At 44.8% G+C, this 20,118-nt stretch overlaps 1 protein-coding gene across 1 annotated transcript in view; it reads right to left on the reverse strand.

Moving 5' to 3' along the window:
- CSMD2 (CUB and Sushi multiple domains 2) overlaps nucleotides 1-20,118 on the reverse strand; it is a 667,671-nt gene that overhangs the window by 219,426 nt on the left and 428,127 nt on the right. Inside the window, 4 exon segments of the mRNA XM_060018797.1 lie at nucleotides 13,945-14,061; nucleotides 14,254-14,442; nucleotides 15,129-15,316; nucleotides 16,212-16,350. Coding sequence (XP_059874780.1) covers nucleotides 13,945-14,061; nucleotides 14,254-14,442; nucleotides 15,129-15,316; nucleotides 16,212-16,350 — 633 coding nt within the window.

Raw genomic sequence — 20,118 nt, forward strand, 5'->3', positions numbered from 1 at the left:
TGTATTCCAGGGCTCTGAGAGCGGCACGGTGCGGCTGGACACACTAAGCAGGAAGCATCTGGAAGAGGGGCTGGAAATGTAGGCTGGGGCTGGACTGAATATTTTTCTGGAGGCATTGAGAAGCCATCCTATCCAGAGTGTATCTGATTTCAGGTTAGCAAGATGTTGGTGGCTGTGAGGAGGACGAAGTGGAGGGAGAGAGAACAGTTAGAAGGATGTCAGCCATGCACTGTGGGAAAGTGGATGGGGGCTGGCAGAGGGGGTGAGAGCAGGAAAGAGACATGAGACTCAGGAGGTGAAATGGACAGGGATCAGAGGCAACAGATGCAAAGGAGGAGTTAAGGGGTGACGCGGAAGATTTTTTTTAATTTTAACAATTTTTTAAAAAACATCTTTATTGGAGTATAATTGCTTTACAATGGTGTGTTAGTTTCTGCTTTATAACAAAGTGAATCAGCTATACATATACATATATCCCCATACCCCCTCCCTCTTGCGTCTCCCTCCCACCCACCCTACCCCACCCCTCTAGGTGGTCACAAAGCACCAAGCTGATCTCCCTGTGCTATGTGGCTGCTTCCCACTAGCTATCTATTTTACGTTTGGTAGTATATATATGTCCAAACCACTCTCTCATGTCATCCCAGCTTACTCTTCCCCCTCCCCATGTCCTCAAGTCCATTCGCTATGTCTGCATCTTTATTCCTGTCCTTTCCTTACGTTCTTCAGAACCTTTTTTTTTTTTTTTAGATTCCATATATATGTGTTAGCATATGGTATTTATTTTTCTCTTTCTGACTTACTTCACTCTGTATGACAGACTCTAGGTCCATCCACCTCACTACAAATAACTGAATTCGTTTCGTTTTATGGCTGAGTAATATTCCATTGTATATATGTGCCACGTCTTCTTTATCCATTCATCTGTCGATGGACACTTAGGTTGCTTCCATGTCCTGGCTATTGTGAACAGAGCTGCAATGAACATTGTGGTACATGACTCTTTTTGAATTATGGTTTTCTAAGGGGATATGCCCAGTAGTGGGATTGCTGGGTCATATGGTAGTTCTATTTTTAGTTTTTTAAGGAACCTCCACACTGTTCTCCATAGTGGGTGTATCAACTTACATTCCCACCAACAGTGCAAGAGGGTTCCCCTTTCTCCACACCCTATCCAGCATTTGTTGTTTGTAGATTTTTTGATGATGGCCATTCTGACTGGTGTGAGGTGATACCTCATTGTAGTTTTGATTTGCATTTCTCTAATGATTAGTGATGTTCAGTATTCTTACATATGTTTGTTGGCAAGCTGTATATCTTCTTTGGAGAAATATCTCTTTAGGTCTTCTGCCCATTTGTAAATTGGGTTGTTTGTTTTTTTGATATTGAGCTGCATGAGTTGCTTGTAAATTTTGGAGATGAATCCTTTGTCAGTTGCTTCATTTGCAAATATTTTCTCCCATTCTGAGGGTTGTCTTTTGGTCTTGTTTATGGTTTCCTTTGCTGTGCAAAAGCTTTTAAGTTTCATTAGGTCCCATTTGTTTAATTTTGTTTTTATTTCCATTTCTCTGGGAGGTGGGTCAAAAAGGATCTTGCTGGGATTAATGTCATAGAGTGTTCTGCCTATGTTTTCCTCTAAGAGTTTGATAGTGTCTGGCCTTACATTTAGGTCTTTAATCCATTTTGAGTTTATTTCTGTGTATGGTGTTAGGGAGTGTTCTGATTTCATTCTTTTACATGTAGTCCAGTTTTTCTGGCACCACTTACTGAAGAGGCTGTCTTTTCTCCATTGTATATTCTTGCCTCCTTTATCAAAAATAAGGTGACCATATGTGTGTGGGTTTATCTCTGGGCTTTCTATCCTATTCCATTGATCTATATTTCTGTTTTTGTGCCAGTACCATACTGTCTTGATTACTGTAGCTTTGTAGTATAGTCTGAAGTCAGGGAGCCTGATTCCTCCAGCTCCATTTTTCTTTCTCAAGATTGCTTTGGCTATTTGGGGTCTTTGGTGTTTCCACACAAATTGTGAAATTTTTTGTTCTAGTTCTGTGAAAAATGCCATTGGTAGTTTGATAGGGATTGCATTGAATCTGTTGATTGTTTGGGGTAGCATAGTCATTTTCACAATGTTGATTCTTCCAATCCAAGAACATAGTATATCTCTCCATCTGTTTGTATCATCTTTAATTTCTTGCATCAGTGTCTTATAGTTTTCTGCATACAGGTCTTTTGTCTCCTTAGGTAGGTTTACTCCTAAGTATTTTATTCTTTTTGTTGCAGTGGTAAATGACAGTGTTTCCTTAATTTCTTTTTCAGATTTTTCATCATTAGTGTATAGGAATGCAAGAGATTTCTGTGCATTAATTTTGTATCCTGCTACTTTGCCAAATTCATTGATTAGCTCTAGTAGTTTTCTGGTAGCATCTTTAGGATTCACTATGTATATTATCATGTCATCTGCAAACAGTGACAGCTTTACTTCTTCTTTTCTGATTTGGATTCCTTTTATTTCTTTTTCTTCTCTGCTTGCTGTGGCTAGAGCTTCCAAAACTATTCTGAATTAATAGTGGTGAGAGTGAGCAACCTTGTCTTGTTCCTGATCTTAGTGGAAATGGTTTCAGTTTTTCACCATTGAGAATGATGTTGGCTGTGGGTTTGTCATATATGGCCTTTATTATGTTGAGGTAAGTTCCCTCTATGCCTACTATCTGGAGGGTTTTTATCATAAATGGGTGTTGAATTTTGTCAAAAGCTTTTTCTGCATCTATTGAGATGATCATACGGTTTTTCTTCTTCAGTGTGCTAATATGGTTTATCACATTGATTGCTTTGAGTATATTGAAAAATCCTTGCATTCCTGGGATAAACCCCACTTGTTCATGGTGTAAGACCCTTTTAATGTGGTGTTGGATTCTGTTTGCTAGTATTTTGTTGAGGATTTTTGCATCTATGTTCATCAGTGATGTTGGCCTGTAGTTTCCTTTCTTTGTGACATCTTTGTCTGGTTTGGTATCAGGGCGATGGTGGCCTTGTAGAATGAGTTTGGGAGTGTTCCTTCTTCTGCTATGTTTTCTAAGAGTTTGAGAAGGATAGGTGTTAGATCTTCTCTAAATGTTTCATAGAATTCGCCTGTGAAGCCAACTGGTCCTGCGTTTTTGTTTGCTTGAAGATTTTTAATCACAGTCTCAATTTCAGTGCTTGTGATTGTCTGTTCATATTTTCTATTTCTTCCTGGTTCAGTCTCAGGTTGTGCTTTTCTAAAAATTTTTCCATTTCTTCCAGGTTGTTCATTTTATTGGCATATAGTTGCTTGTAGTAATCTCTCATGATCCTTTGTATTTCTGCAGTGTCAGTTGTTACTTCTCCATTTTCTTTTCTAATTCTATTGATTTGAGTCTTCTCCCTTTTTTTCTTGATGAGTCTGGCTAATGGTTTATCTTCTCAAAGAACCAGCTTTAGTTTTATTGATCTTGGCTATTGTTTCCTTCATTTATTTTTCATTGCTTTTTTTTTAAAGGTAACACGTGTTTATTGCAAAAAAGCTTTAGAAGTAGAGAAATGTGTAAAGAGAAACATTTTTTTTAACATCTCTTTGGAGTATAATTGCTTTACAATGGTGTGTTAGTTTCTGCTTTATAACAAAGTAAATCAGTTGTACATATACATATGTTCCCATATCTCTTCCCTCTTGCATCTCCCTACCTCCCACCCACCTTATCCCACCCCTCTAGGTGGTCACAAACCACGTAGCTGATCTCCCTGTGCTATGCGGCTGCTTCCCACTAGCTATCTATTTTACGTTTGGTGGTGTATATATGTCCACGCCACTCTCTCACTTTGTCACAGCTTACCCTTACCCCACCCCATATCCTCAAGTCCATGCTCTAGTAGGTCTGTGTCTTTATTCCCGTCTTACCCCTAGGTACTTCATGACCTTTTTTTTTTTTCTTAGATTCCATATATATGTGTTAGCATACAGTATTTGTTTTTCTCTTTCTGACTTACTTCACTCTGTTTGATAGACTCTAGGTCCATCCACCTCACTACAAATATCTCAATTTTGTTTCCTTTTATGGCTGAGTAATATTCCATTGTATATATGTGCCACATCTTCTTTACTCATTCATCTGTTGATGGACACTTAGGTTGCTTCCATGTCCTGGCTATTGTAAATAGAGCTTCAATGAATATTTTGGTACATGACTATTTTTGAATTATGGTTTTCTCAGGGTATATGCCCAGTAGTGGGATTGCTGGGTCATATGGTAGTTCTATTTTTAGTTTTTTAAGGAACCTCCATACTGTTCTCCATAGTGGCTGTATCAATTTACATTCCCACCAACAGTGTAAGAGTGTTCCCTTTTCTCCACACCCTCTCCGGCATTTATTGTTTCTAGATGTTTTGATGATGGCCATTCTGACCGGTGTGAGATGATATCTCATTGTAGATTTGATTTGCATTTCTCTAATGGTTAATGATGTTGAGCATACTTTCATGTGTTTGTTGGCAGTCTGTATATCTTCTTTGGAGAAATGTCTATTTAGGTCTTCTGACCATTTTTGGATTGGGTTGTTTGTTTTTTTGTTATTGAGCTGCATGAGTTGCTTGTAAATTTTGGAGATTAATCCTTTGCCAGTTGCTTCATTTGCAAATATTTTCTCCCATTCTGAGGGTTGTCTTTTGGTCTCGTTTATGGTTTCCTTTGCTGTGCAAAAGCTCTTAAGTTTCATTAGGTCCCATTTGTTTATTTTTGTTTTTATTTCCATTTCTCTGGGAGGTGGGTCAAAAAGGATCTTTCTGTGATTTATGTCATAGAGTGTTCTGCCTATGTTTTCCTCTAAGAGTTTGATAGTGTCTGGCCTTACATTTAGGTCTTTAATCCATTTTGAGTTTATTTCTGTGTATGATCTATCCTGGAGAATGTTCCATGAGCGCTTGAGAAGAAAGTGTATTCTGTTGTTTTTGGATGGAATGTCCTATAAATATCAATTAAGTCCACCTTGTTTAATGTATCATTTAAACCTTGTGTTTCCTTATTTATTTTCATTTTGGATGATCTGTTCATTGGTGAAAGTGGGGTGTTAAAGTCCCCTACTATGATTGTGTTACTGTCAATTTCCCCTTTTATGGCTGTTAGCATTTGCCTTATGTATTGAGGTGCTCCTATGTTGGGTGTATAAATATTTACAATTGTTCTATCTTCTTCTTGGATTGATCCCTTGATCATTATGTAGTGTCCTTCTTTGCCTCTTGTAAGAGTCTTTATTTTAAAGTCAATTTTTTTCTGATATGAGAATTGCTACTCAATCTTTCTTTTGATTTCCCTTTGCATGGAATATCTTTTTCCATCCCCTCACTTTCAGTCTGTATGTGTCCCTAGGTCTAAAGTGGGTCTCTTGTAGACAGCATCTATATGGGTCTTGCTTTTGTATCCATTCAGCCAGTCTATGTCTTTTGGTGGGAGCATGTAATCCATTTACATTTAAGATAATTATCGATATGTATGTTCCTATTATCATTTTCTTAATTGTTTTGAGTTTGTTATTGTAGGTCTTTTCCTTCTCTTGTGTGTCCTGCCTAGAGAAGTTCCTTTAGCATTTGTTGTAAAGCTGGGTTTGTGGTGCTGAATTGTCTTAGCTTTTGCTTGTCTGTAAAGGTTTTAGTTTCTCTGTCAAATCTGAATGAGATCCTTGCTGGGTAGAGTAATCTGATTGTAGGTTTTTCCCTTTCATCACTTTAAATATGTCCTGCCACTCCCTTCTGGCTTGCAGAGTTTCTGCTGAAAGATCAGCTGTTAACCTTATGGGGATTCCCTTGTATGTTATTTGTTTCTTTTCCCTTACTGCTTTTAATATTTTTTCTTTGTACTTAATTTTTGATAGTTTGATTAATATGTGTCTTGGCGTGTTTCTCCTTGGATTTATCCTGTATGGGAGTCTCTGTGCTTCCTAGACTTGATTGACTATTTCCTTTCCCATATTAGGGAAGTTTTCAACTATAATCTCTTCAAATATTTTCTCAGTCCCTTCTTTTTTCTCTTCTTCTTCTGGGACCCCTATAATTAGAATGTTGGTGCATTTAATGTTGTTCCAGAGGTCTCCAAGACTGTCCTCAATTCTTTTCTTTGTTTTTTCTTTATTCTGCTCTGCAGTAGCTATTTCCACTATTTTATCTTCCAGGTTACTTATCTGATCTTCTGCCTCAGTTATTCTGCTATTGATTCATTTTAGAGCATTTTTAAGTTCATTTATTGTGTTGTTCATCATTGTTTGTTTTCTCTTTAATTCTTCTAGGTCCTTGTTAAACGTTTCCTGTATTTTCTCCATTCTATTTCTAAGAACATGGATCATCTGTACTATTATTACTCTGAATTGTTTTTCAGGTAGACTGCCTATTTTCTCTTCATTTGTTTGGTCTGGTGGGTTTTTACCTTGCTCCTTCATCTGCTGTGTGTTTCTCTGTCTTCTCATTTTGCTTATCTTATTGTGTTTGGGGTCTCCTTTTTGCAGGCTGCAGGTTCGTAGTTCCTGTTGTTTTTGGTGTCTGCCCCCAGTGGTTAAGGTTGGTTCAGTGGGTTGTGTAGGCTTCCTGGTGGAGGGGGCTAGTGCCTGTGTTCTGGTGGATGAGGCTGGATCTTGTCTTTCTGGTGGGCAGGACCGCAGCTGGTGGTGTGTTTTGTGGTGTCTGTGGCCTTATTATGATTTTAGGCAGCTTCTCTGCTAATGGGTGGGGTTGTGTTCCTGTCTTGCTAGTTGTTTGGCATAGGGTGTCCAGCACTCTAGCTTGCTGGTATTTGAGTGGAGCTGGATCTTAGTGTTGAGATGGAGATCTCTGGGAGAGCTTTTGCCGTTTGATATTACGTGGAGCCAGGAGGTCTCTGGTGGACCAATGTCCTAAACTCAGCTCTCCCATCTCAGAGGCACAGGTCTGACACCTGGCCGGAGCACCAAGACCCTGTCAGCCACATAGCCAGGTACGTGGGCAGTTTCTTGCCTTTTGGGAAGCCTGAGGTCTTCTGCCAGCGTTCAGTAGGTGTTCTGTAGGAGTTGTTCCATATGTAGATGTATTTCTGATGTATTTGTGGGGCAGAAGGTGATCTCCAAGTCTTACTCCTCTGCCATCTTGAAGGTCTCCCCAGATGACGGGGAAGATCTTGACCTGAAGGACAGTGATGTCTTTTGTGACCCGGGGTCGGACGCATAGGAAGAAGAGGAGTAGGTGGTAGAAGGGTAATGGCCTTGAATACCCTGCATGTTTGACATTCAAGCAGCATGAGCTAGTGGGAACTGGAAGTACAGACTTAGAGTTCAGGACCAAGGTCAGACTACAGCAGTAGATCTGGGACACCTGCTACCTGAATCCACAAGCATGAAGAGGACCAGAGCAGGGAAGGGTGGCCATCAGAGGAGGGGCAGATTGGAAGCCTGGGGTAGGAGGGGCATCAAACAGAAGACAGGGAGGAGGGGGATTGGTGGGGGAGGGGACAGGCAGCCATCCCATCTGAGATGGGAAAAAGGGAGGGGACCTCCACTGAGGGGGAGGGGCTAAGAGCACTCAATAAAGACAATAACATTCAGCACTAAGTATGTGTGTCACTGTCCTGAGTTGCTCTTTAGTTGGCCCCTATCAATCAGAAGGGAAGATACGAAAACATTTACAAGTTCTACAAGTTCCAGCTAGTAGGTGGGAGAGCCGAGATCTGAACTGAGACAATCTGGTGGCGGAGGCTGTGCAATAAACCACCTCATGAGGCATCTTCTCTCACTATGGAAAGAGAGCCCGTGGTAGGAGGGGCCAGGTCGCCACAGGGTTCGGGGGTAAGTTATGGAGCAGCAGGATCTTAACACCCAGGGCAACTCTTGAACTTGTCCAGATGGCAGTTGTGCTTGTGTGGGCAGATGTGTAATGCACGTCCACCCACGGGTGAGTGTGCCCATGGGAATACATGCCATGGATGTACCAGGGCAGGAACTTGGGTAGGCGAGGAACCCTGCACCCAAGTGCTGTTCAAAGTCCACGGACCTCAGCATCTGGGGCATTGTCTGGAAGCTTGTTGGAAATGCAGAATCTTGGCCTCCACCACAGACCTCCTGAATCAGAATCTGCATGCCAACAAGATCCCCCAAGAGATGTGTAGGCACATACGAGTGTGAGGAATACTTCTCTAATTACTGACACGTTTTTGATAAACGATGGTTAGATCCAAGGTCTTAATATTTAAGCATTTTAGATGTTTTTGGTTGTTTTGCCTCTCTGTTGATAGAAACTGGTGATCTGGAGTATTTGGGATTATACAGGTGGCGGTTGGGGGAACAGAACCCAGTAGAGGTGGGACCAGGGAAGCAGCTTGTGAATGCCCTGTGCCCGGGCAGCTGACATGCATCCATTTACCTATTTACTCAAAGACATAGACCCTGAGTGCCTACTAAGTGTCAGGCCTGTGCTAAGCACCGAGAAAGATCTCCCAGTCTAGAGGAGGAGACAGGAACATGAGCAGTGAGAATACAGAGTGGGGACACAGAGGGAGAGTGGACAACTACGTCTCCGGGGTTGGGAAGGCTTCACAGGGGTCACAGTCTGTGACACGAGGGATGTAAGCATGCTTGGAACCCCACGGGTATGTATGCCCGTACATATCCTGTACTGCCGACACATAAACACGTGTGCAACTGAGAAAACTGTTCTCAGTCTGCAGAGCTTGGGAAGAGGCTTGGTGGAATAGATGTCTTTCCCTCCTCGCTGGAACACAGGGCTGGGTGGAGGATGAGTCAGACACAGTAACAGGCGGAAACAAAGGTGAATTAAGCACTGTGCCTTTACTCTGTTTTTCCAGCATGCAAATACAGCCCCTCCAAAGGAATAACCATTTGGCAGGGATTCTAAGGATGAGTAAACAACCGAGGTGAAACTCCTGGGTTTCCCAGCTATGCTGATTGCTTGGGGCTCTTTTGGCCATTGTGTGAAAATGAAGACATTGTCACAGAAATAGAGAGGCCCTGTGCTGGAGTTTGAATCCAGATTTGGTGTGACAGATGCACACACAAGCGAAGACTCCACTGAACCATGCAGTGGAGTGCAAAGCACATTAACACCACACTGGAGCGGAGAGAGCAGGGCCATGGGAAAGGAGGGGATTTGGAGGGAGGTAGACCTGGGTCAAAAGCCCGTCTACCAGCGAAAGTGTCTGGGCCAAAGCTGCTCTGCGCCTTTAGGTGACATTTAATCCTTGGGGAGAGGAACACCTGGGGCAGCACATGCAAAGCCCACGGCACAGTGCCTGGCACACAGTAGGCGTTCTTAGTACTCAGTTCATCTAACTCCCAGACAGCCTTGTGGGTTAAAAGATGTCAGGCCTGGGGTCTTAGCAAGGGCATGTTATCTGGACTCCTGAAATGGCTACTCCCTTGGGCTGGGCATGTGGTAAGTTGAACAATTCTGAATTTCACAGAGCTTTCAGTTTTCCCAGCTGGACTTCTACCTGGTAGGGCGCAATCGGAGTCAGCAGCCTCCATAGGTCTGTTAACCCGAGATACTGTTACAAGCAGAGCCTGAGGGGTGCCCTCTGGAGAAGGGTGTGAGTTCACTTTAATTCAATTCATATAGACATTTCTGGAGTTTCTTATGTGCCAGGCATGAAGCCAGCAGCTGAGGAAACTGCAGGAAGCAAGGCAGACATTTCTCTGAAAGAGCTTGGAGTTGGTCCGGGGGACAGATGACGAGGATGCCAAGTTCCATACAGTGGGGAGAAGTCTGGGATTGGGAAGGTACAGGGTCACACAGGAGCCTGTGGAGGGGGGCCCCACCCAGACCCAGTGCTGGGGGCAGGGGGATGGGAAGGTTCGGTAGAGGAAGTGAATTCAGAAGGATGAGCAGCTGGCCAGGCAAGGGGAATGGTGGAGACGATGCGGGGACAGGAAGTGTTCCAGGAGAAGAAAATTGTCCCATTGTGCAAAGCTCTAGAGGACAACGAAAGCCTAAGAAGTTCTAGGAACTGAAAGAAGTTCAGTGCAACTAGGACTTAGTGCTTAGAGGGCTCAGAAGGAGGCTGAGAAAGGTAATAAGCCAGGGCTGTAAGGCCATGCTAGCTGGTTTACAATTTGGGGCTCAATGCTTAGGGTCTGGTGAAGCCTTTCAATGGTTCTAAGGAAGAAGTGACCTGGTTATACATCAGTGACCTCTTGATTCTCTGCCTGGAACACCTCTCATCCTGGCTAATTCCTGTTCATCCTTGAAGACTGGCCTAAGTCTCAACTCCCCACCTGTGTCTGCTCTATCCCAGAATTGACCATGGTACATTGTGAGGTCTCTTTAGGCTGGATCTCTACCGCTAGACTACAAGGCAGGCAGCGCCAGAGGGTCTGTTCCCCTGTGTTTGCCTAGCACCTACAGCAAGCCCAAGTATCAGATAAGCATTTGTTAAAAATTTGTTGAACTGCATTGATTTCTAAGGAAAGACACGGGTAGAAAGGCAAAGAGGAACATACACCCCTATAATTACAGACGTCAGATGCAGAGAGAATCATGACTATGGGGGGTCGTTACTCTAGGGGTCACAGGGGGCTGCCTTTCTTTCCCTCTTGATGCCAGAGTAGCTTCTGGCCCTGGCAATGGCCAACTCTGGACCAGGCTTGGTGGAAACAGCTCTGCAGGATGAACAAGGACGCTGCCTCCGTCCCTCCTCTCCTCGGGAACAATATTGTGGGAAAAAGGGGCCAGCCCCGCATTGCCCTGACTTGCCGGAGGGTCCCGTCTTGCCCAAGGCTGTCCTAATCCCGGCTAAATACCAGGCCTATTAAAGGCAACAGTGACAGTGCTTAAATACATGAGGTGGGATTATAAGTGACTTTTCTTTCAAATTTTCTTTTTTTATACAAATAGTATACTTTACATGGAATACATATTTAGTGCTCAAAATTAGGAAAAAGTCAAAAGATGAAAATAAGAGACAACTAGTATTAACCTTTGGGGGCATAGCTCTTCAGACTGTTTTCTATGCACATATCCTTGCTTAATATTTTAATAAATAAATTAAATTAATTAATTAATTTATTTTTGGCTGTGTTGGGTCTTCGTTGCTGCACGCGGGCTTTCTCTAGTTGTGGCGACTGGGTGCTACTCTTTGTTGCGGTGTGCGGGCTGCTCATTGCGGTGGCTTCTCTTGTTGCTGAGCATGGGCTCTAGGCACGTGGGCTTCAGTAGTTGTGGCATACGGGCTCAGTAGTTGTGGCTTGTGGGATCTAGAGCACAGGCTCAGTAGTTGTAGCGCACGGGCTTAGTTGCTCCGCGGCATGTGGGATCTTCCTGGACCAGGGCTTGAACCTGTGTCCCCTGCACTGGCAGGCAGATTCTTAACCACTGCGCCACCAGGGAAGCCTCCTTGCTTAATTTTTATAAACTGAATATATTACTTTGGCAAACTTCTTTTTTAGTCAACAGTGTATTGCGACCATCTGTGTAGGGCTTTAAATATTCTTTCACATTACTCCTTTCAGTAGCTGCATGGTAATATTGAATATTTCGTTATTTGGCTATACCATACATTTAGTTAACATTTCCTGATCGATGGACATGGGAATAGTTACTAGTTTTTCAATTAATAAAGTGTTTTAGGGGACAATCTTGTAGCTAAATCTTGATGTACAGTTTATTTATTTTCTTCAGATAAATTCCAAGAAGTAGAACTGCTGGGTCCAGAGGCACATATATTCTTTTTTTTGTTTTTTAATTAATTAATTTATTTATTTTTGGCTGTGTTGGGTCTTCGTTGCTGTGTGCGGGCTTTGTCTAGTTGCGGCGAGCGGGGGCTACTCTTCGTTGCGGTGCGCGGGCTTCTCATTGCGGTGGCTTCTCTTGTTGTGGAGCACGGGCTCTAGGAGCACGGGCTTCAGTAGTTGTGGCTCGCGGGTTCTAGAACACAAGCTCAGTAGTTGTGGTGCATGGGCTTAGTTGCCCCACAGCATGTGGGATATTCCTGGACCAGGGATCAAGCATTGGCAGGTGGATTCTTAACCACTGCGCCACCAGGGAAGTACCGGAGGCACGTATATTCTTAAGACTTTTGATTCATTGTTGAATCATCCTCTGGAAAGTTTGAGCAGTTTCGCACAACGGCAGCATGGAAGAATAGTATTCGTGTCTCTACGCTGTCCCCCACACTGTTACACTGTTGTGATGTTCTCTGCTGACTTGAAAAGGGAAATGGCATTTCATTTACTGGGTGAATATGCATTTTTAAAATTGTTAGGGGCGGTCGAGGTCTTTTCATTTGTATCTCCTCTATTACAAAGTGTTTACAGTTTTGCTTACTTTATAGCCCTGTAGACCAGGCATATTTTTCTAAAAAAATTTTAAGAGCTTTTTATGCATCAGGTTCTTGGTCCTTAGATGATTACATAGGTTGCAAATATTTTTGTCCATTAACTATTTGAATATTTTACATGAATATTTTGAATATTTATATATTTATTTAAAAAACCCATAATCCATTCAAAGTATTATTTAATCAAATCTAACAGTCTTTGCCTTTATGGATTCTACTTTTGGTGTTACTCTTTAAGTAAGTCCCACCTGAGGTTAGACTTTCATATCCTTCTAGTACTAGAATTTGTGGATAAATGCGTGAGGTATGATTTGGTTTTTTCTTTTTCCCAAATGGTTAAGCCCACTGTTTTAAAACCATTTATTAAATAATCCATCCTCTCTTTAATGGATTGGAAATGACACTTTAATCATATACTAAAGACTGTCTCTCTCTCTCGCACACACATATACACACACACTCTCTCTCTCTCTCTCTCTCACACACACACACGCACACACACACACACACACAGAGGGGAACCTATTTCTGGATCTTTATTTTCCCCCACTGATTTGTGTGTCCACTCCTATACTCATACCACATCATTAAAATTATTTTATCCCATAATAACATTTTAATATCTGGAAGGGTTACTCTTCCCTTTGAAGTTTTTCTTGGCTTTTCTACACGTTCATTCTTCTAGATCAGAGGTTCTTATTTAAAGGCACGCATCACAGTTACTAGTGAAGTGTTCTAAAAACATAGTTGCCTGGTTTCCACCACCAACATAGAAAATCTAAGCCTCTACTGTAGGGGTCTAACATTAGAGTATTTGCCAAACTGCTTTAAGAACCTTGACTCTAGATGAACTTCGGAGCAAGCTTCTGAGGGTAGAAGCCATCTCTGCCTGGTTACTGTGTATTCCCAGCCCCAGGGTCTGCCACACAGGTGGAGTTCAATCAATATTTGTGGAGTGAAAGAGTATATTAGTTAATGTTTATTTGTAGTCAGCGCCCTTACTTTGAACTTGGGACTCCCAAAGGTCATTTATGCCAGGGAAGGTAGGGCAAGAGTCCAGCCCGCTGAGGAATATGAAAACACTCCTCTGAGGAACAGTGTGAGTTCTGTGAGAAGAGGATTGCCACGTACAATATCTGAAGGCTGGATGTGAGGAACAGGGAGCAGAGGCAGCCTATGTTCCTCCAGGACTCAGTACAAGGAACTCAGTCTCAGGTTATTAGGAGGGGTCAGACCTAGCAGAAAATGAGAATAGGTGCCCCTTTGTTGAGTGGATTGGTCACCTCTCCACCACGGGGGGTGTTTAGACAGAAGGTGTGCTGCCGTCTTGTGCGGAGTGATTGGGAGAAGATTCCCGACCGAATTAAGTAGGTTTGAGAGCTGGTAATCTCTAAGATCTCTTCTAGAATGGAGATTTTAGGTTTGAAAAATATTTGTTGAATGAGTTCTGTGATTCAAAGAGATAGGAATGTTCTGGGAGTTTTCTGGTTGGTGAGAAAAATTCAGACTAAGCCCAGAGGTCACTAGAGAGGGAGATCCCCACTGAGGTCATCTTGACCTGGGGACCTTGGGGCCCTGACCATGTTGCATCCCGATACCTGCCCTGGGCCTAAACACTTACCCTTGCCATGTGATGTTTCGATAATCCAGGTGCAGTTCAAGTTGTTGGGGTAGAAATCAGGGAACCCCGGTGACAAGATGGTCCCACTGGAGCCTTGAATGAAGCCACCACAGAGAGCTGGAGAGGAGGGAAGCGGGCACTGAAAGACTGGAGTGGCCCAGGGAGCTTCCCTCACAGTCCCCCTGGGATCCCAGCCCCCATCTCGTCCAAACCTCCAACCCTCACTGACAGGGTCAGGGGGTCAGTGCCTGTATTTTCAGGGCAGGAAAGGAGTCCTCTACTTTAGCGCCCCCTGCTGGTATGTCTCACCTTCACAGCTGGGCAGGGCCCGGCTCCACTGGAAGTTGGGCTCACACTCCAGGGGCTCCCCGTCGCTTAGTGTGTAGCCCGAGTCACAGCTGAAGGTCACCAGGGCGCCCACGTAGAAGTCATTCCCATGACGCTGCCCATTGACGGGGATCCCTGGATCCAGACAGTGGTCTGACTGCAGTGTTATAGCTGGAATAGAGAGCCCACAGCTGGAACAGCTCACTGTGAGCATAGAGGGCCGCCAGCTGACTCACAAAGGGGGGGGGACAGAGCCCTGATAGAGAGAAGGCTGGAGTTGTCATCTGCCCCCTCCTCAGATGTGGCTGTCAGTATCTGCTGAGGGTATCTGAAGACCCATCTGTCAGGGAGAACAACCTGTCTTCATCATTTGTTCGTTCATCATTCATTCAGTAACCATCAGTGAGGTGTCCCCTATGGCTTAGAAGCCATGCTAAGGGTTATGGATACGAACACGGGTAAGAAAACAACCCTCTTCTCATGGTGCTCTTGGCCCTAAGTTACTAGAGCGGTCTGCAAAGAATTGAATCAACAAGCTCTTTCAATCGAGGCACCAGCGATGAATGCAGGTGATGAGAGAGGGTGAGGGAGCGGGAGATGGCATCTCACTCCCATGTCACCATCTGTCCCCAGAGTGCCCAGCACGGTGGCGCCCAATCATCTGCACACAGAGGGGGACCTTCCATTCTTTCTAAAGTTGAGCTCTGAGAGATGCTGAGAACAGGCAGCACCTCCCGAGGAGCACAGCCTAACTGAGAACGTCGTGGCGATGCGGCCGAGCGGGGCCTCCTGGTGGAGCTCAGCCCTTGGTCCTTTCCCCACACGGCCGACCCTGTCACTGACGCCCCGACACTCACTCTCATAGCGGAGCTGGAAGCCGATGTCCGAGTGACTCTTGTCGGTAGAGAAGAGGAGGTAGAGGTAGTTGCTGGTGCTGATGAGGAACTGGGGGACCTGGGTCCCGTGGTAAACTCCGATCAAGGGCGCCGAGTACGTCCGTCCATCTCGCACTTCCAGAGTGTCATAGTTGACCTCAGTTTTAAATCTGCCGAAGATGGAAGTGAAGACGTCTTGAGAAACTTCATTAATTTGCAAATGACAAAAGGCCCTGCCTGACCTGGGCTTCAGAACAAGTGGATTTTGGCAGGCTGGGAGATTTTAGTATAATCTGCATACATTTACTGGAGATGTGGGAGGACCTTCCCTCCTGTGTTGAACCCTCCTCCTCCTGTGGTTGGATGCGGCTTTCCCAGTCCTCTCTGTGGCCTGGGCTGTGACCCATCTTCAGACCTAGAGGCACAGTGACTAGCCTCATGGGGGTCAGAATGTTCTAGGCCAGGGGTCAGTAAACTACAGCCCCAGGGCCAGTTCTGGTCTAGAGTCTGTTCTTGGATGGCCTAAGGGCTAAGAATGGTTTTTACGTTTATAAAGCAGTATTTTTTTTTTTTAAAAGCAAAGACTATGCAACAGGTATCAGCAAGTGTCCCATGAAACCTGAAGTATTTACTACCTGGCCCTTCACAGCAAAGTTTGCAACAGCTATTCTACGCCACGAACGCTTCGTCTAGAAGAAGTTTGTGTTCATACTTGGGTGGCTACTTCCCCCACCCGAGGGGCACAGCCAGGGTGGGAGTTAGAAGTGCGGCATATGAGCACGATTCGGGTCAGAGGTGAGAAGACCGCCTTCCCACACTGGAAATGCTCCTCAGATACTAACAGTCCCCTAAACATCACAGACCCCGCTACTGAGATGGAACCAAGGCCAAGGGCAAAGCCAGTGCAGCCTGTCCCCACCCCACCCAGGGCAGCCACTCGAGTGTTCTCTGACCTTGTTGACATTCCAGCATCGGTGCTGGTCCGTCACCCACCCCAGCTTCCCTCCCACACCACCGCAGAGATATCACTCTTCACCCCCACCCCCAGGTTGTGGTTACAAGCACCTGTCGAAGGTGATTTTGATGGGGTAGCCTGGCTGGGCTTCAATCACCCAGGCACAGCTCAGGGCATCCTTGTAGAAGCCAGGCCAGCCCGGAGACAGGATGGTGCCGCTGGGCGAAGTCAGATGACCGCCGCAGGGAGCTGGGGGGACAGAAGGGAGAGAAGCAGGCTTCTTGGGGGGACAGATAAACAAACAAAGAAATCTCTCTATAAAACGTGTCTGCCAGCAAGTACTGTTTTTGTTTTTATGGAGAATTACATGAACTGTATAAACTGTGAGCTCTGTCTTTTGGGTCCTTTACGGATATGTCCAGTTATAGCACTTGGAGTTTGATGAAGGGCCAGAGGGTAGGAATGAAAAGAATCCTTTAAGCAAAGTCCTTTGCCATTCTCGTGGTGTTGAAGCACAACTAATATTTGGGTCACACTGGTTCTCTCTTTGCTCCTGACTCAATCATCAGGCCTCTGGCAGAGGCATAAGCCCGGCCCACCCTGGCACCGCTGGCACCCGGTGCTCTGGCCCAGGAGCCCACAGCCCGCTCCACTGCGAGCTCCCTGAGCGCAGGGGCCGTATAATTTGTCTTACGCAACTCGGAACCCCCAGCCCTTAGCCTAGTGCTTGGCACACGGGTGTCCCTCAGTGACCACTGCTTGAATGAATAAATGAGTGGATGGAAGGATGAGCGTAGTCACGGCAGGTAAAGCCACAAGACCCTCAGCGTTCAGGCACCCCTCACGCTGGCTCTGAGCTTGCAAACCCTGTTAGCTCAGTCCTTTGGCCTGTCTCTGCCCATGTTTCCATCCCTCAGTTTCCCTTTCCATTCTCTCCCATCTTTCCCATCACTCCTGCCCCTTCCTGCAGCCAGTCCCTTGGCCCTGTGGTGGTCATTAGAGCTGCTCCAGTGCTCTGCCGTCAGCCCACGTGGCTGGATCTCATCGTCCCCCCTTTTGTGTCCATGTAGGCAAGGCCACGTGACTGCCTTGACCAAGCCATCGAGGGGGGAAGTGATGCGTGTCCCACCCACATGGGAACACGAAGAGCCAGCGTGGGACCTGCAGCTTGTGACTGTGAGAGTCTAGAAGGAAGTACCATCAGCCTGGGCCTCTAAGTGACCCCGAGGAGAAGAGCCCCGTGACCCAGGTTACACATGTAGCCTGAGTAGTCTGTGTGAGAGCGAAACTCCCGTGTTTAAGCCACTGAGATTCTGGGGTTGTTTGTTAGTCTAACCTCGCCCACTCCCTCCCCTCACCACGAGCACCAAAGCCGCTGCCGCTGTCACCACCACGGCCGTGGACTGAGAGCCCGCTCCCGTCACACACCGAGCTTCACGTGTCTCTCATGTTTGATCTTCACAAAACACACACCCTGTGAGGAGGGTGCTATTATTCACTCCATTTTACAGCTAAGAAAGTGGAGCCTTATGGGGAATCAGTAACTGGCCCTTGCTACCTAGGGTTGGCAAGCGGTAGAACTGGGATTCAGACCTAGGAAGACAGCATCAGACCAGAGATCGTACCCTAAGCAGCATCCCAGTTTTAAAAGAAACCCTGCTTCCTGGGGATCCCCTTACTGCGGTGCCACCAGATACCCAGAATGCGCTGAACAAGACTGGAAAGGCAAGGGGATGAGGAGCTCCCAACACTCCTATCTCTGCAAAATTTTGGCAAATTTCCCCAAGGAATCAGTCTCATAAAACACAGCCAAATGTACCACACCTTTCCTCTCTCAATTCTGGAACCTTCCTGAAAATATCTAAAATAATTGTCAAGCATTCTTAATAGTAAATTCTATTAGAAAGTTTAACTAACAAAGAAGACAAAAGAATAATAATGATGTTAATAGTAGACAACTCATACCGATGACTTACGATGCTACCTGCTTTACACGTGTTATCTCATTAAAAAAAAAAATTTTTATTGTGGTACAAGTCACACAATATAAACCACACTATTTTAACCATATTTAACTGTTCAGTTCAGTGGCACTAAGTATATTCGCACTGTTGTGCAACTCTCACCATCGTCCATCTCCTGAATTTTTCACCTTCCTAAACTGAAACTCTGTCCCCATGAAACACTAACCCCCCATTCCTCCTCCCCACGCCCCCCACCCTCCCGCCCCTGGCATCTACCAAGGTATTTTCTGTCTCTATGACTTTGACTATTCTAGGTACTTCGTATAAGTGGAATCAAACAGTATTTGTCTGCACCTAATGTATGGTGGAATGCATTTTTAAGGTTAACTTAGTATTTGTCCTGCAAACAGACTGTACCTTCTTTTTTTTCCCCTGTGCTGTACAGTAGGCCCTCACCAGCCATCTACTTCATACACAGTAGTGTACATACGTCAATCCCAGTCTTCCAGTCCATCCCACCCAATCCATCCCACGTGTTATCTCATTTAAATGTGCACCACATTTATGAAGTTATCCCCATTTTACAGAGGAGAAAACTGAGGCTAAGTAGGCTGATAGACTAGATCAAGAGCTAATAAAGTTAGAGCAGAGCTTTAACCTCAAGACCTCTGTCTCCAAATCCCCCTGCAGCACATAATAGCACGACAACCACAGCTGATAGGTGTGAACTCACTGCTAGTGAGTTTACTATGTGTTGGGCTTAACGTGGATTATCCTTGTGACAACAGCAACATTAAAAGGTATATAACCATTATTATCCTGATTTTATAGGCGGGGATTATTATCCCATTTTCAGTAAGTTGAGGCTTGGAGAAACTGAGAAATTACATAGCACCTCTATCAAACACTGAAAGCATAAATCGCCTATAGGTATTGTTATCTCCTGAGTAACCTGTTTTCAAAACCCATCCATCCATGGCACTGAAACTACTAATACTTTGCTCTACTCTTCCAATGGACTTGTGAGACCTTGGAGGTGGGGAGGGCATGCCTGCTGCCATGTGCCTGGGTCCCCAGGCAGGCGCAGAGCCTCAGAAGAGAGTGGGGACTCTCTCGTGGCTCCCATTCAGCACAGGCCCAGCCTCTTTGGTTGCTGGACTGTGATGTTGTCACTCACTTTGCAGGAAGCCATAGATCACAGAGTCACTGTTGCCTGACAAGGCTACTCTCTATTCAGTCATATACATCAACAAAGCCCTATCTAAACTTTCCAGAGAAGGAAACTCAAATCTTTCCTCTGGTGGCCACCATTTTGTTTTCCTTCTCTGCTGTATCGTTTTATCACTATGGCTAGTTCCTCTCTTCTCTGCTCAGGTGATTGGCAAACAACCTCTCCATTCATTGAATCCTTCACTCTCTCTAGTTAATCTTCATATCCCAGGGTGGTGGTTTCCAGGCAGGGAGAAGGAGGGGAGGATTCCTAAGTGCAGTGTCTCTTTAACATGTGAGACGATGCTCAACCTCCCTCTTACTGAGAAAATAAATACAAATCAAAACTCTACTGAGAAATTATTTCTCATCCATCAGGTAGGGAAAAATGCAAAAAGTCTGATGACTCGTGAAGCCGAGGGAAAGCAGGAATTCTAGTACTTTCCTGCTGGACATGCAGAAGAGCACAAACCCTACGCAGGGAAATTTGGTAACATCCAGCAAAATTCATAGGCATTTATTCCCTCACCCAGCAACTCTACTTCTAGAACTCTATCCCAAAGATACACTGGCAAAAATACGCAAAGACATATATATGTACCAGGCTACATAACGCAGTACTATTTATAACAGCCGAAGAATGGAAACAGCCAGAATGCTCAGCAATAGGGAGCTGACTAAATGAATTGGGGTAATCAACAACAGGGACTATTTATGCAGCTATAAAACAAGAATAAGGAACGTTCTATATAATGTCATGGAGTGGTCCCCAGAATATTTTATTAAGTGAATAAAAGCAAGATACAGCAGCAAAAGCAAGGGTAATGATTCCATTTATCTAAGA

This window comes from Delphinus delphis, chromosome 1, assembly GCF_949987515.2.
Source record: "Delphinus delphis chromosome 1, mDelDel1.2, whole genome shotgun sequence".
NCBI classification, from domain to species: Eukaryota; Metazoa; Chordata; class Mammalia; order Artiodactyla; family Delphinidae; genus Delphinus; species Delphinus delphis.